This window comes from Brienomyrus brachyistius, unplaced genomic scaffold (assembly GCF_023856365.1).
Source record: "Brienomyrus brachyistius isolate T26 unplaced genomic scaffold, BBRACH_0.4 scaffold47, whole genome shotgun sequence".
Lineage (NCBI taxonomy): Eukaryota > Metazoa > Chordata > Actinopteri > Osteoglossiformes > Mormyridae > Brienomyrus > Brienomyrus brachyistius.
This window is the reverse complement of record NW_026042322.1, coordinates 115,474-130,063: the sequence shown is the minus strand read 5'-3', so window position 1 is coordinate 130,063 and position 14,590 is coordinate 115,474. Positions and strand designations below refer to the sequence as shown.

Genomic DNA, 14,590 nt, shown 5'->3' with positions numbered 1-14,590 from the left:
GCTACGGCGTTAAACCCAGTTCTGTAAACCTCGATTTAAATGGCCTCATTCATGTTTGGTTTTTCCCCCCTTGAGATTTCAGGTCTCTTTTTTTCAGACTTTGCTGACATCTTGTGGACATTTGTAACATAGCCGCGTGTTCTGTCGGCTAGAAGTTGGGAGAATTGATATTTTGTTTTCTCTGAAAAGCTTTTGATTTGTATGCTATTATTCTTCACTACGATCCAGTAAAAAAAATCATTAAGACAAACATAATACACAATGAAACAAAAACGACTGAATACATATTTTAAATGAATTATTGCTATATCCTGTAAGGGATATATACGTTGACAAATAAACACCGAAAGCATGTAATTTTATTCGGTTTAAACTGCTAGAGAAATTTGTAATTCTTAAGAATGCTCAAAATACAGCTTTGTTACAGAATTCTTAATGGTTCCGGAAGACAGCCAACGTAATAGAGCGCCACAATTAAATAAAAAGAAGATATTTCTAGTAGGCCTACTTATAATAATCAATTTCCAGCTTTCGTATCCAGAATTTAAGGATGCGGCATTTTGCATTTTAATGCATTGTTTTTAATACACAATTTACAATTCACAGTTACTCATCCATTACTAATAAATGTGTAGCCGAGTAGGCTGAAAAATACGGTTATGCTTCGGAAAAACACACCCATCTGTTTCAGGGCACTTACAAATTAACATATAATTATATTTCAGTTGGGGAGTGTCCGAAAGCGAGAGCAGAACATGAAACCGAGCCTAAATCCTTCAGCTATGTATAAGCAGACGGCAGGTGCTATTGACTCGCACTGCCTGAAAGCACAGCATGACTGAAGCTTCCTTAATACTGCCTGGCATCACAAATGTCAATATTGTAAACGGCACGTCAGCATTGCATCTGCAAGAGTTGGCTCACGTCCCTGACCTCTGTGTGCTGTATGACCTTGAGAGGCGCATTGTCTTATTGTAATTAACTGAAAACCCCAATATGCTCATTTTTTCCTAACGCTGGTGACACTGAGATAACGATGCTCTTATGAAAATTCAGCCTTCCTATATTGCTGAATTAATTCGGCAATTTAACTCCAATATAACCCCAGAGGAAAACGCAAACCGGCCGGTAATTTTTAAAGGGGGGAAGGGGGTTTCTGAAGGGGATTGTCGTGGAAACGGTTTCATTGCTGCTGCTTCTCGGGCTGTTGCTAGGAGGAGTCGCATCCAATCCTAAACGGGGTCTTCACTTCGCTTCCAGTTGGGTTTTCATGGGGGGGGGGGGGTCAGTGAATGACATCATTAATTCAGCTCCCATCCCCGTGCACAAGAAAACCGGCGATCGGTCGCCCGCCGCCTGCGCTCCGCTGCGCGTTTCGGGCGACCTGCCTCCGGCTGGGATGCGCTCCGTCTCCGTCAGTTTGAAGTGCGCCGCTGTCGGACCGGCCGCGCTTCCTTCATCGATCCGGGATTCTGGGAGGGGCATCCTGTCCGGCCGGGAATGGCGGATAGGGCTGGACATGCATCTGGATAGAGGATGACATGGGGGCGCGGCGGAATGGCACCCAAGAAATCCGTGTTTAATCCAAGCATACGCGTCCTGCTCTTCGTCATGGATCTGAAAAATTTCATGGTGTCCTGCTTTGATGAGGAGGCAGAAGAGGTAAACCTGGGTTTTTGTCTCTACACAGATATACTTTGTGCATGTTTTTGTATTTTGGTAAACAATAACAGTCATGTTGGTCGTATTACACTGGGTTTTTTAAAATTGTTTTTAGTTTTCAGCGTTTGTCGTTCGACGAGTTCTTAATGAACTGTATTCTCTATACATCATGGGTTTTTGCACTGTGTTATCAGGTGAAATTTGTTCGGTGCATGTTGCAAGTCCGCAAGTCTGACCGTGACCACCCCATATCTGCCTCTTTCAGGTGCATTCACGTTTATTTTCCTGCATTACACACAGCAGGACGGTCACTTTCATAGCAACTTTTCGTGCCCAGTCTGGCCTGTGCGCGGTGTTGCGTTAAATTGCATTAAAGTTCCGGGGCTGTTCGCTCTACTCGTTGCAGCTGGGAAATTGCACCAATGCAGCAAACCCCGAAGCGAGCATCGGCTGGGATACTGTGTTGCATGTGCGGCGGTGCACCGGGATGATAACGTGTATTATCCTAGGTTCCAGCGCTGCTGTTGTGCAACCCTCGTTTTCCTTTATATAAAAGACATTATAGTCGGAGCAGTTCGTTTTTCATGAACTCGGAGCAGTTTTGCGGCAGACAACGGTGCATACATCGCATGCATAAACAACAATGCAAATAAACATCTGAATAAATCTGAGGCAGAGCAAGAGAAATGCACGTTACAGTTGCAGTTGTTTTGGGGGAAAGCAGCGTAACGTGGTGGTGAATTACTTGATCCCTGATGGTTTGCGGTTTAAGTCCCGGGAGAAACTCCGCTGGTCACCTTGACTCTGAATTACAGCAGTTATGCACCCAGCCATGTAAATGGCTAAGTGTGCAAACTGCCTCGGCGCCAGATGCGTGTCTAAATCTCCAAGCAACAGGTCTGGCAGTATCCAGAGCAGGTTAAAGGCAGCATGCGGCCAGCTCCGATACGTGGGTGGGGGGGTTGAAATGGGTGTGAGTGCTGCTAGGAAGCTGGCAGGTGTGGATTGCAAGCTGCCTGCAGTGAGCAGTGAGTTTGACGTGGGACGTGGTTCCTGCCTCTGGCCAGCTGCCTTTTTGTCCGCCGTTGGCAGGATGAGGGAAACGTTTTGTCACGTAGCGTTAAAGTGATATGCTGACCTGCACAGTGAACTGGCAGAGCTGCTGGGTCAAGCAGCCTCCGTGCAGTTGAGGCACTGAGTCAGGATAACTAGCTATGGTGGGAATGGCGAGGCCTACATGAAGTGGGCTGGGGGGTTAAGGGCCTTTCACAGGGGCCCTATGGTGGCATTAGTCTGCTGGCCCCTAGATTCGAATGGGTTTAGATTGCCAACCTTCATATCATGGGAACTTGATGAGTCTTATCCTACTGGTCCACACACAACCACCACCCCCCCCCACCCATCTCTTTGTCTGTCCACCTCACCCATGAAATCGTATGTGATTGGCTGCTCTGGTTTTCATCACGATCGACAGACAAATGACTCTCAGCTTCTTAAGACCAAGCCAGAAGCGTGAACTGTGAAATTTAAGAGTAAACACCCATGACTCTAGAGATCAACAGGGAATACAGGGGCTGCCAACTTCAGTCAGCAGGCTAGAGTGAGATTTTCAATTTGAGAGAAGTCTGAACAACTCATTTATGTGCATGTAACAGTTTTATTACCTTGTAAATAGTCTGCAGGGCTTGTAAACTACCCCAACGCTTCTGAGGTAGCTAATTTTAGGTTTATAATGGAAAAATATAGATTGGCATCTGAATCCGTGATTGTGACGTTATATGCATAAGACTTGGCAGCCCTGGAATATTGTAATAAGAATTTGCATCTCTTCCCACAGTGGGAATCGTCCGGAGAGATGTGATGTCATCACATGTTTTCAGATGGGCTCTCCACAGCCTGGCCTTTCTAACAATTAGACCTGAATATGACCGGAATCACTGCAGTTGCAGTGGAACAAGGCACCAAATGCCAACGCACCTAGCGCAATGCTGTCCACAGCGAATCACAGAGCAGGACACTGGCATCTGCTTTTTGTTCATCCAGTCAGGTGAAGGCTTGGTGTGAGGTGACGGCTGTCCAGAAGGCGGATGTAAAAGTATTCTTAAGCCGATATGATCTATATTGTGGATTGCCCATTCTCTTTACGTCTTGAAAATAGATACTTTTGGAGTCTCAAAATAGTTTTGAGCAATCTGTCTTCTACATTTAATTTTGATTTTGCTTATTCATTTTAATCATTCAGTATTGCACTCAAGGGTCCAATAGCAGGCCTTCCCAATATTTCTACTCTGTACTACCTGCTGGCAAACTTCTACAGACAGATATAGGTTGCATCTGCCTATAACGCTCTTTTTTCTGGGCTGTCCAGAAGCTTGCTGGTATCCTGCCCGCCATGCACTGCAGGGGAGCTCATTTGTATGCCGGAGCCCAGGTCTTATTTAAAACGGCAAAAAAAAAAAACGACCTGCGTCTCCATGCAAACCGCTTCGCTTGTTGTCTGTGAGCCGCGGCAGTGCGCATGTAGCATTTCTGAGGGCCGGGATGGAGCCGGCGTATCAGGGGTTAACTGGTCAGTGACAGTGGTTTTTCATTGTGGGAAATTCTAGCAAGGTAATTCCAAGGCAGAGTTTAACCTCTTGGCATTTACTGTCAGTCTCTTCCTGCTGGACATGTGTGTTCCGACGAGGGTCGGGGGGCAGGGATCTCGGAATATGGAAAGCATCCCCTAAGGAGGTTGCTAGCGAGACGTATAAATAATGTATCAAAACAAGTGTGTTGGAGTGGGGGAGTGTTTTGTAATTGGTACATGAAGACACTGTATGGCTGTGGGATTTGGGGCTGGGGAGGGGGGCTTGCTGGTCTGTGGAGTGTCTTGGTTCTGCCTGGACACCCCCTGCAGGCCTTACTGAGGACAGAGTCCTTGGATAAGTGCTGTCCCATGTCGTTTTTTTTTTTGGGGGCGGGGTGATATTGAGACAGCTTCAGCTTGGCCAGCCAAACCCCACTATTGTCAGTGAGCTGCAGACAGTGAGATTTTTGTTCTCTGCAATGGCATGTTGTCACTGTATTCCTCCCCACCCCCTGCTCTCTCTCTCTCTCTCTCTCTCTCTCCCCCCCCTGCCCCCGACATGATGCTGCTCTTCCTACCTCAGTAAATGTCAAATGCATTAAAGCTGCTTGCTGTGTCTCCATCCAGATGACTGTCTCCCTTCGAGAGGCCGAAATGACCACAGCTAAAGTAAGGAGGGGCGTCTCATCCTTTGTCCGGGGTGAGGGCGAGGGCGAGGGCGAAGGCGAGGGCGAGGGCGAAGGTGAGGGCGAAGGCGAGGGCTAGGGCGAAGGCGAGGGCGAGGGCTAGGGCGAAGGCGAGGGCAAAGGCGAGGGCGAAGGCGAGGGCGAAGGTGAGGGCGAAGGCGAGGGCGAAGGCGAGGGCTAGGGCGAAGGCGAGGGCGAAGGTGAGGGCGAAGGCGAGGGCGAAGGTGAGGGCAAAGGCGAGGTAGAGGGCTAGGGCGAAGGCGAGGGCGAAGGCGAGGGCGAGGGTGAGGGTGAAGGCGGGGGCGAGGGAGAGGGCTGGCACGTCAGAGAATGCCCTGGGCATCGTGTGCCCACTTGGCACCCATTTACTAGGAGGCGTGGCATGTGACAGAAAGTCGCCATTGTTTTCTGTTTAGGTGGGGGCTCAGTCTAAGCTCCACTGCAGCGGTTTAAATTGGCCCCGCCGGCGCATCACGGGACCTGCAGACTGTTGCGATTTGAGTGGAGACGGGTTTCACAGGACACCACGTGCACGTAATGCATTAGCGTTTCCCCACGACTGTGTCCCTTGTCAATTGCAGATTACAGCCCTCCCACAGGATCTGGACATGGAAACAATCAGTAAGGTAAAACAAACAAACAAACAGTCTTTTTTTTTTGTTATACAGCACAAAATGTGTGAGAACATTAGTGAAATGTACCCATGCTGCTGCTGTACTGTCGTGTTCTATGCGTTTATTATGTCAACTATGATGCCTCTTTCTGGGTATGAGTGATATTAAGGGAATTAGGGGGTGTGAGGTGCATTGTGGGTAAGCCAGGGGGCTCTGTAGGATGGGAATACAGGGGGCTGTAATTGGGCTAGAGGGAGAGACGCGGCTGTGATCCAGGTCTGCGGTATTCCCCCACGCAGGGGGTGCAGTACCGTGGGGGCCAGTCCATCCTCTCCGGTCCAAGGTACTGCCCCGGCGTCAACAGTCACGGCGGCTACCTGTGCGAGACAGGACACTGCTGCGGGGAGACTGGCTGCTGCACCTACTACTATGAGCTCTGGTGTAAGTATGGCTCCCCCCACAGATATGGTTTACAGGTAACATATTATCTAAATATAGTACCGTTTAAATACACCCTTCAGCAAGCTAATAAAAAAAGATGTCACTTGTACAAGGAACAGTCAAATGAAACTTTAGTTTTTATATAGAATAAAACCACATTTTGTGTCAATGTGAACTTTTCACCAGAAGGGTGTTGGTTCGAGTCTTGCCATCTGCTAATGAAGTAATTGGATAGTTACTATAGCAGAGCATTACTGTGTGCTGGAACCCATGCTGTGTGTGCTGGGCCCCGCCGCAGGGTTCTGGCTCCTCTGGACCGTGCTGATCCTGTTCAGCTGCTGCTGCGCCTACCGGCACCGACGGGCCAAGCTGCGGATCCAGCAGCAGCAGCGGCAGAGGGAGATCAACCTCATCGCCTACCACGGTGCCTGTAACTACCCGGCATCCATGCTGGACCTCAGTACGTGCCCTCTGGCTGACCCGTAGCCCTCTGCTAGGCTCTCATCTCTCGCCCCATTTCCTAGTATTCATTCAAGTCCAGGGGAGCTATTTTCCCACACATCTCGGGGGTGCAGGTGCTGCAGGTTCTGTTATGACTCTCCTCGCCGTGGCTCCTGTCACCATGGCTCCTGTCGCCATGGCTCCTGTTGTCGTGGGTCCTGTGTGCTGCATTTTCAGATGGCTGTTCTTATTTTATGCACACCACGTTTTGCTGAAGGACCGGAACTTTGTGGTTGATATTGCACTGGTGTCAGTTACCCATGTATGAATATGTTGTTTTAGGTTTCCTGGCCTCCTTCAAGCTCCCATCCTATGAGGAGGTGGCAGCCCGGCCCAACACCCCTCCTCCACCATACAACACGGTGTTTGCCCTGCAGGGGGCAGCGGCGCAGTATGCCCACGCGGGCCCCAGCGGCATGGCCTCCTCCCACAGCTCCGACAACTACACCAGCTGCTCCTGCGAGTCCTGCTCTGCCTCCTCGCCCTGCAGCACCTCCTTCTCCGTCCAGGTCACTGATGAGACGGACACCAGCAACGCCACCACGCCCAGCGAGGTGGGCGACCCCTGCCCTCTGGCCACTGATGCGGGCTCCTCCTCCACATCACTGCCCCCGCCCACCCTATCCGACCCCTTGGGTGTATTGGTGGAGCAGGAGGAGGACGGAGGCCTTGTAGAGGAGCCCCCTGAGGAACAGCCCTCCCCCAAACCTGCCCAGTCCCCACCCAGACATGCCCTCTTCTCCCCGAATGTGGATTTCTTTGAACCGGACGGGCGTGCCTCTGAGGCAGATGTGGAGGAGGACGAGGAAGAGGCTGAGGAGGCAGACGAAGGCCACTTCCGGCACCGGCGGCTGACGGGCGACTCAGGCATCGAGGTGTGCCGCTGTCAGGTGGACAGCGAGGATGAGGAGGAGGAGCAAGGGCACCAGCTTGCCGGGGGCAAGGAGGTGGGGGAGCGCGAGGAGGCTGAGGGTCAGGAGGAGCCCGGCTTACTTCACGACAGCGTGGACTGCTCTGCCCGGCCTCTGGCACCGGCGCCACCTGCTGACGACTGCACCGGTCTGTGCGGCTCCACCTCCTTTCTCCACAGGGGTGGAGATTCTGTTGTTGTCATGGAAACTGTGTGAGGGGCCTGATGTGTGCCAGCAATGGAACTAGACAGGAGCTAATAGCGTGTGGGAGTAATGACTGTGTGCAGCGGGAGGCAACAGAGGAGGTGGCATCAGACCCCCCAGTCCTGCCACCAGGTGGCGCTCAGGGGGGGGGTGTCACGGAGCCTGGCTGTGTGCAACCCGACCCTCTCTACCACGCACATGAAAAGGAGTAGGCAAACAAGAGCATCCAGTATCTAGAAGTTTCTAGAAGCAGAGGCAGGGGGCGTCCCCTGCTGATTGGTCTGTTTGCGGCGGTGTAGTAATGGTGTTTCAGGGGGAGTAGCTCTCCGCACATCCGCAACCATATGCTAATGTGTTGAAATTAAGCGTGATGGAGGCACGGCTGTGCTCACGGCGCCCCCTGCTGGATCCGCCCCACCCCAGTGTGCTCATTTAGCCTCTCCTTCTGTCTCTAAACCTGAATGTCAGTAGGTCGATCCAAAACTCATTTCTGGTTCTGGGGACAAGGAAGGAGCCGGTTTGTCTTCTAAACCAGCCTGCTGTCCCCTAAATGCTCCTGGCCCACGGGCCGGACCGACCACTGTCATGGCCGACCTTTCATGCTGCTTTAGACTTGTCCATTCAGATGCAATAATTACACTAATGAGGACGGCGTTAAACCCCGTGATGTGATAATGGTGGCGCTAAGCCAGTAATCCTTTCTCGTACAGTGTTGGACATTATGGTTGGGCGCTTCAGACATGCTAAATGACACCAAAGTGGTTTCAATCTGCTAGAACTCTTGGATTCCAGTTTAACCAGTGGCAAAGCTGCTCCTTGAATTCTGGTGATGGGATTCCTAACCAGCTATATATACAAAACAAGTATTTAAATACATATATGTATACGAACTGCTGTGAAATGTGTTATGGCATCTGAACAATGCCCTCTGCAATATGTATTATCGCAGCCCTCTCAGTAGAGGGCACTGTTCTGCTTGTTAATGCCGCAGAAACCTGTGGCTGTCCTTGTACAGGCTACTGCTAACCCTTACTGCTGATGTTGAATGTAATTTGCCTCCATCGTGTCAAACACAATGTCAGCCTGACCTGGTCCTTCCCTTGGGCCGGGGCAGCTATATTTCTGGCCTCAGTGCCTCCACACTTTGTATGTTGTACCTCCCTGACCCGGCACCGATTCCTTTGGCCACCTCGGTGAGAGACGTTGGCCTGTCATGAAAAAACCTCAAGAAAAAAGCCTCACTGAGGGGGAACGTAACTACTATAGAACACATTCTGGGTGGGCGGGAGGAAGCATGGTACTCATGGGTACTCGTGGGTACTCATGGGTACTCGTGGGTACTCGTGGGTACTCGTGGGTACTCGTGGGTACTTGTGGTGATGTAGAGGTGAATTTACAAGAGTACCTTTTGAGGCATCATATTTATTTCTGTTTAATGTTTCTTTTTTTGTAATGGTTTGAGGATATGAATGTTGAGCAAAAAGCAGCCAGTCACAAGCGGACCTGGTGTGTGACGTCTCGCGTATTTAAGGCCCAGCTCAACCTGGAGTGGATCCCATGCAGTGCCATTGGGTTCATCATGACACGTTCGGCTAGATGTTGTACTCCTTCTTCCTGATGATCCAGCATGGCGTAGAGGGTGGGGGTACGGCCCGTCCAGACTGATATTTGTGGCTGCCGTAGACCTGCTGTTCCTCTTTGGGAAGAGGTATCCTACCATCCCCATTCTCACCCAGTGTACCTGGTCTTGCAATTCACCTAGTAACTCTCGATGGACTGTAATTTGTCATCCATTATCAGCTGCTGGCCGGTTTGAAGTGAGAATGTAGGGGGGTTTTGTAAGTATAAAGTCAGTACCATTGTAACTTTAACTTTTTTCCGCAAACATGTACAACTATAGCTAAAGATAGAAAGAAAAAAAATAGACCTGTATGGACCTGGGGGGGAGGGTTAGGAGAGGTTCCACAAAGCAGGATTTCTCAGTCAACTGGATAATTTAAGCCAAACGTGAAAACTGTCCAATAGGAAGACAGGTAAGTGAGATTCCTATTGGACAATCCTTACATTTGTCTTATATGGCTAATGATGAAATCCTGCTTTGTGGAATACCCCCCCCACCCCTTATCGAATATAATAAATAAATCACATATTATATCATAGGCTGTCTATGAGCTTGCATTGTGTATGCAGTGGGGATGGATGGATGATGGATGGATGGATGGATGGATGGAAATTATAAATCAGTCAAATTTATAAATCAATTCACGGAATATCCCAGTATGACTGTCAGACGATATAGCCCATAATAACATGCTTTATATGAATAAGTACCAGCTTATCGTGATAATATGGTTAATGATATGCTGCCTTCCAAGTCCGAACAGAAAAACCTGCATTCAACCAAGCTGCGCCCTCATTACTTCAGATGGCATATGAACGTAAGAAACGCATGAAGGACCCATGGCGTCTGTCCCGACGCTGCCTTGGCGTTAAACGCTTTGTCATTAACTTGCGTCAGTGTCACATGGGCCGGTGCACATGTCCCATAAGTCGGACCATGATCCAGCCGTCTGTGGAACTTCCTGATGCGATGTCGGCATGGGGGGGGTCTGTACGTAGTATTTATTCAGACCCCTCCCAGAATGTCCTTGGTGAGGAATGTAATTACAGTCACTGTAAAGCAATTTATATTTAAAGAGGATTTTAAAGCACTTGTGACTTGAAGTGTAAACTGTATGTAGCTATGAAGTAACTGTTGCCTTTTTCAAATTGGACGTGAAGGTGACGTGAATGTGTTTGGTGCCTGTACAGTCTCCAGTTCCAATTTGTACCTTCTCACTGGGGCTGTAACCTTTTACGGTACAGAAGTGGACTCTGGGGAACATTTTTTGTAGCATTGATGGTACATTAGTGCTGTTTATACCTTGGTGATGTTTCTCAGAGTCCACTTCTGTACCTTAAAGGGTACATTTACCTACAGCTAATGGTAGAGTTAGCAGACCCCTGAGGGTACAGTCCCAGTGACAAGCAAAGGTACAAACTGGTGACCCTTTTTCTGACAGTGCACCTGTAGACCTGCAGCTGTTTTGCTGAACATCTGTTTCCGAGGTCCAACACTAACAACGTCAAGGCTAGACCAGATCACTTTGTCTTGTGGATGCCATTCCAAGCCTTAGTATTCTTCCGCCCGTTCGTGGATTTATTAGTGGTGGATCAGGGTATTGCAGTTGGGGAAAGTTCCGTGTGAAGGCCGCAAGTGTCACGTGACGGCAGGGTGGTGAGATCACTCTGACAGCTCATCGGCCGCCCACTGCCGCTCACTGAGGCGTGGAGTGGTGAGGTCAACCCGCGGAGCCGAGTGATGTAACTCCGACGCGTCATTGGCCAGCCAGCTGTCACTCAAAGCGAAGTGGAACCCAATGACCAATGATGTGCAAGATGCTGCCAATGGAGGTATGAAGTCAAATTGGGGCCTGAAGTCTCAGTCTTAGTGCTGAAGAAGCTTCCAGCCGTTCGTTTTGCCATGATACTTATTTCAGACACACTGCAAAGAGGTGATTCAGATTAAATGTTTTTTCTTTAAATTATCTGTTTCTTTGTTTTGTCCTTCCTACCATTTCAAAGTTGTGCCGAATTATATCATTTCTGTTTAGGCCTAATCCGAACATAAAAAGTTACTGTCATAATTGTGGCTTATAATTATGCCACAGTACAGTAACTTTTTAAATAACCCCATTACTGTGTAATTAAAAGACATCATCATATCTGTATCATTCATCTTAATTGATAACGCAAGTCTTTAAAATGCACATGACTGGAGGATGAACGGAAGGAGCAGAGCTGTTGTAATGGGGAGCTGCATTATAAATTTTATGCTGTGAATTTCCAATATGTCTACTTACTGTTAAATACCAGCATTCAGCATTTTATTCTTGAACTGAATTTTGTCAATGCGAAACTACACACCGTTCAGCGAGTGGCTGTCAGCTGCTTGGAGGACAACTGAGGGGAACCTCACCCTGGGCGCGAGGAACAGTGCGTTGGTCCAGCCCGTATCACGGAAGTCCGTGCAGAGGCCCAGAATGCGTCCTCAGACTGTCATCCTGCGCTGTGGCCATGCTCCGTGTGTCGTGTCTATCACAGAATCTTTATAATCTATATTTTTAAATACTTCATGTTCTGAGAAGCTACAATCTGTCAAATGAGTATCTGCGGAGCATTATGTTTGATGCACAACCATCACATTTCAGCCTAAATGTTTCTCCCCAACGCCACATTTCTCGGGACACCTCCAGGGCCTTTGAGATGCAGCAACCCTGAAAGGCATTCAGGCTATTCCGTGGAGATGGTCCTCTGATGCCGCACGCTTACCCCCCGACGTATGATGCATGCAAAACATCGGCTGTGCGACACTCTTAATTTGTAAGCTTGTCGAGTCGTGAAGCAGACGCCATGTGTTTAATGTGGGGACAACAAAAATTTTAAAAGTGATATCCTGCCTGGGCTGCAGCCAAACATCCATCATACGCATATTAGAATTATGCTCGGTGATCCAACATGCTTGTCAGTCAAGCAGAGGGATATGTTGGTCTTACTATTCAATTATAACTTTTTATATTTACTGAACTGTTAAATATGACTGTTTCCCTGTCCATAACCTGATGTAAGGTGTGTCCTTCATTATCCTTAAGCTTTGTTAATTTTTGAGGTCTGAGCATTGAAGATGTTTCTCCTGTCATACGGCTCACTTTCATTGTTACCGTTTTAAGTCGCTCCTCTCTCGAACTTCTCAGTATTGTTCATAAACAGCCCCGTAAACTTGTGTGAAAATAAACGTCTCGATGCGTCGTCTGTCGTCTGCTTTCCCCCAGAACACTTGTATTCAGGACAGGCGTTTCATCGACCCTACAAGTCCACTGATCACTGGAGACGTCCACATTCTCCACGCCGGGTCGTGTGGATAGACGTTTCTATGACACGGTCAACTGGGCATCTAGTGCGCACTTGTGCATTAACTGTGACTCGCCTCCTGCTTGTGCTCCACTTCTATACACTCGTTTAGGGAAATAGGTTACAAGGGGATGCTCACTTTGCAGAAACCACCTGTGTATCGGCATCGGTGAAGTGTGTTGGTTAAGTTTGATTACTGCTGTCTAAAACAGTGCACAGTGGGGGGAGGCTGAAGGAGTTAAATTTCAAGCTTTAAGGCTGTGCAGACTCAGCAGGGCTGGGGCACAGCTGGGGGCAGCTCTGCTGTCAAATATAAACTCCGTATCGCCCTACTCACTCATGCAGTTTCAAGGTGGAAATGCATTAAAAAGCTTCTCATTCGCCTTGTCGTTTTCAGACTTTTTGGCTTATAATCCCACGCTTTCTCACTTAAGGTATGTCCGATGATAATTTTTGTCTCCCATTAGGTCTATTTGATATCTTCACCCTCTCCTCCTGTTGACTACATTTCCAGTTTAATTCTGTTTATTTTTTGTAGTTTCCTTACTTGATTTATCCCAAAAGAAGACGACCTTCAAAATCTGAGTGAAATCTGCCCTTGCCATACAACAACAACAACACTTTGTAATCATGGAAAATGTTTGAATAAAAACCCCAAACATACTCAAACTGTAATGCATAGGCATTTATGAATTTATGATTTTAAGTAAAATAAAAACAGCGGAGCGAAGTACGCATTTTATCTTCCACACATGGGTGCCAGCTGGTCTAATAAACCTACAGTAAAGTGTGCACCACGTTAGATGTGTAATCCTCAAGCATGAGAAGCTATAGCGATTAATAACAGTGCATAAAATAACTTCCTTTCACCGTTGTTTGATATTAGTATGTTGTGTATCCGTATTATATGTCCGTGTTTTTTTACATCACGTAATAAAAAGTACTGTGTCATTGACTGACCTTGACTGCTTCTCGGAAGTGTTGCTAGAAATGTGCTTAGCTGCAGGCGTTGCGTTTATCGTTTCAGGACTTTTACGGTACTTTAGCACCACCGAGTGGCCAAAATGAAACACTGAAAGCTGCAATCTGCACCGTCTCATAGGTAAAGATGCTGCAGTTCCGGGGAGGGAAAAACCTGATCTGATTTCAAAATGGCATTTTAAATTCAGCCCGAGCTACAACAAAAACAAAAACAGATGCCAGTGATGTCGTTTACATGGGGCCAGCCAGGGTCGCGGCCCGCACCGCTTCCACTCCAAAAGTTAATTTTACACGAGAACAGCGAACCAACACCTAATGTTCTCCAGACATCTTCCAGAAGATTCCTTTAAGTTCTGGCTTGGTCCTGTGAAGAGAAAACCCTGATTTAAACTATGTGGCTCCCTCTGGAAAACACACAAATTCCACTTCAAAGTATCACATGATCCTGCTCAATGAAGCAGAGTTTTACAATATTACTATTGGGTGTGGAATGGAACTATAAATCGGACCTTGACTTTTGCCCGTACACCATACATTATTATCTACGATAACATTTATCGATGGGAGGTTCATCTACGACAAAAAAAACATTTGCCCAGTGTGAAAATGCCCAGTATGACAGATGGCTAGCTCAGTACTGCTTTCTCTACACACGTAATTTCAAATTTCAGACACTTCTTTATCCCAAACGCAATTTTATAGTGTCTCAATGGACGGGGTTAAGCTGGGTAAAATTCTGCAGGAGTGAAGGAGAACTGACATACAGGGAAGATGCAGATATACCGCATGAATCATGCACTACAACGAAAAAAAATATTGTGAACATGTATAAACACTGAACAAATACATGAATCATTCACTGCAAAAAAAAATATTAAAAAAAACATTACGGAAAAAAATACCCACGGCTCATTAAACGGAGCGGAGAAAATGCCGTATTCATTTAACCATTTGCTTGCAGACTGTGAATAATAGCACGTAAAGAAAACTGATAAACTTGCTTAAAATGATTTTCGCTGGACCGCCCCAGGAACTTGCAGAACGTTGCCTAATCAGTCAAAGACGTCAAAG

At 47.8% G+C, this 14,590-nt stretch overlaps 1 protein-coding gene and 1 long non-coding RNA gene across 3 annotated transcripts; one reads left to right on the top strand and one right to left on the bottom strand.

Moving 5' to 3' along the window:
• Nucleotides 1-833: 833 nt before the first annotated feature.
• LOC125723279 (WW domain binding protein 1-like) lies at nt 834-13,493 on the top strand. Of its 2 annotated transcripts, none has more exons than XM_048999724.1 (6): nt 834-1,662; nt 4,859-4,900; nt 5,499-5,543; nt 5,831-5,972; nt 6,271-6,432; nt 6,756-13,493. In XM_048999724.1, the coding sequence occupies exons 1-6, from the start codon at nt 1,537-1,539 to the stop codon at nt 7,598-7,600; spliced, it is 1,362 nt and encodes a 453-aa protein (XP_048855681.1). In that variant the 5' UTR covers nt 834-1,536; the 3' UTR covers nt 7,601-13,493. The 2 variants fall into 2 exon arrangements, with proteins under 2 accessions (XP_048855681.1, XP_048855680.1); XM_048999723.1 differs by having other exon boundaries at nt 5,334-5,543.
• Nucleotides 13,209-14,563, bottom strand: LOC125723281 (uncharacterized). Its single transcript, XR_007386847.1, has 2 exons — nt 14,426-14,563; nt 13,209-13,883 (listed from the first exon to the last, which is right to left on the bottom strand). It is a non-coding gene; the product is annotated as an uncharacterized LOC125723281 (long non-coding RNA).
• Nucleotides 14,564-14,590: the final 27 nt, after the last annotated feature.

Bases quoted from the DNA above. Each gene is read 5' to 3' on its own strand.
- LOC125723279 (XM_048999723.1), top strand. From the start codon at position 1,537: ATGACATGGGGGCGCGGCGGAATGGCACCCAAGAAATCCGTGTTTAAT. The intron at 5,544-5,830 runs GTAAAACAAACA...TCCCCCACGCAG, and splicing joins ACATGGAAACAATCAGTAAG to GGGGTGCAGTACCGTGGGGG. The intron at 5,973-6,270 runs GTAAGTATGGCT...GCCCCGCCGCAG, and splicing joins CTACTACTATGAGCTCTGGT to GGTTCTGGCTCCTCTGGACC.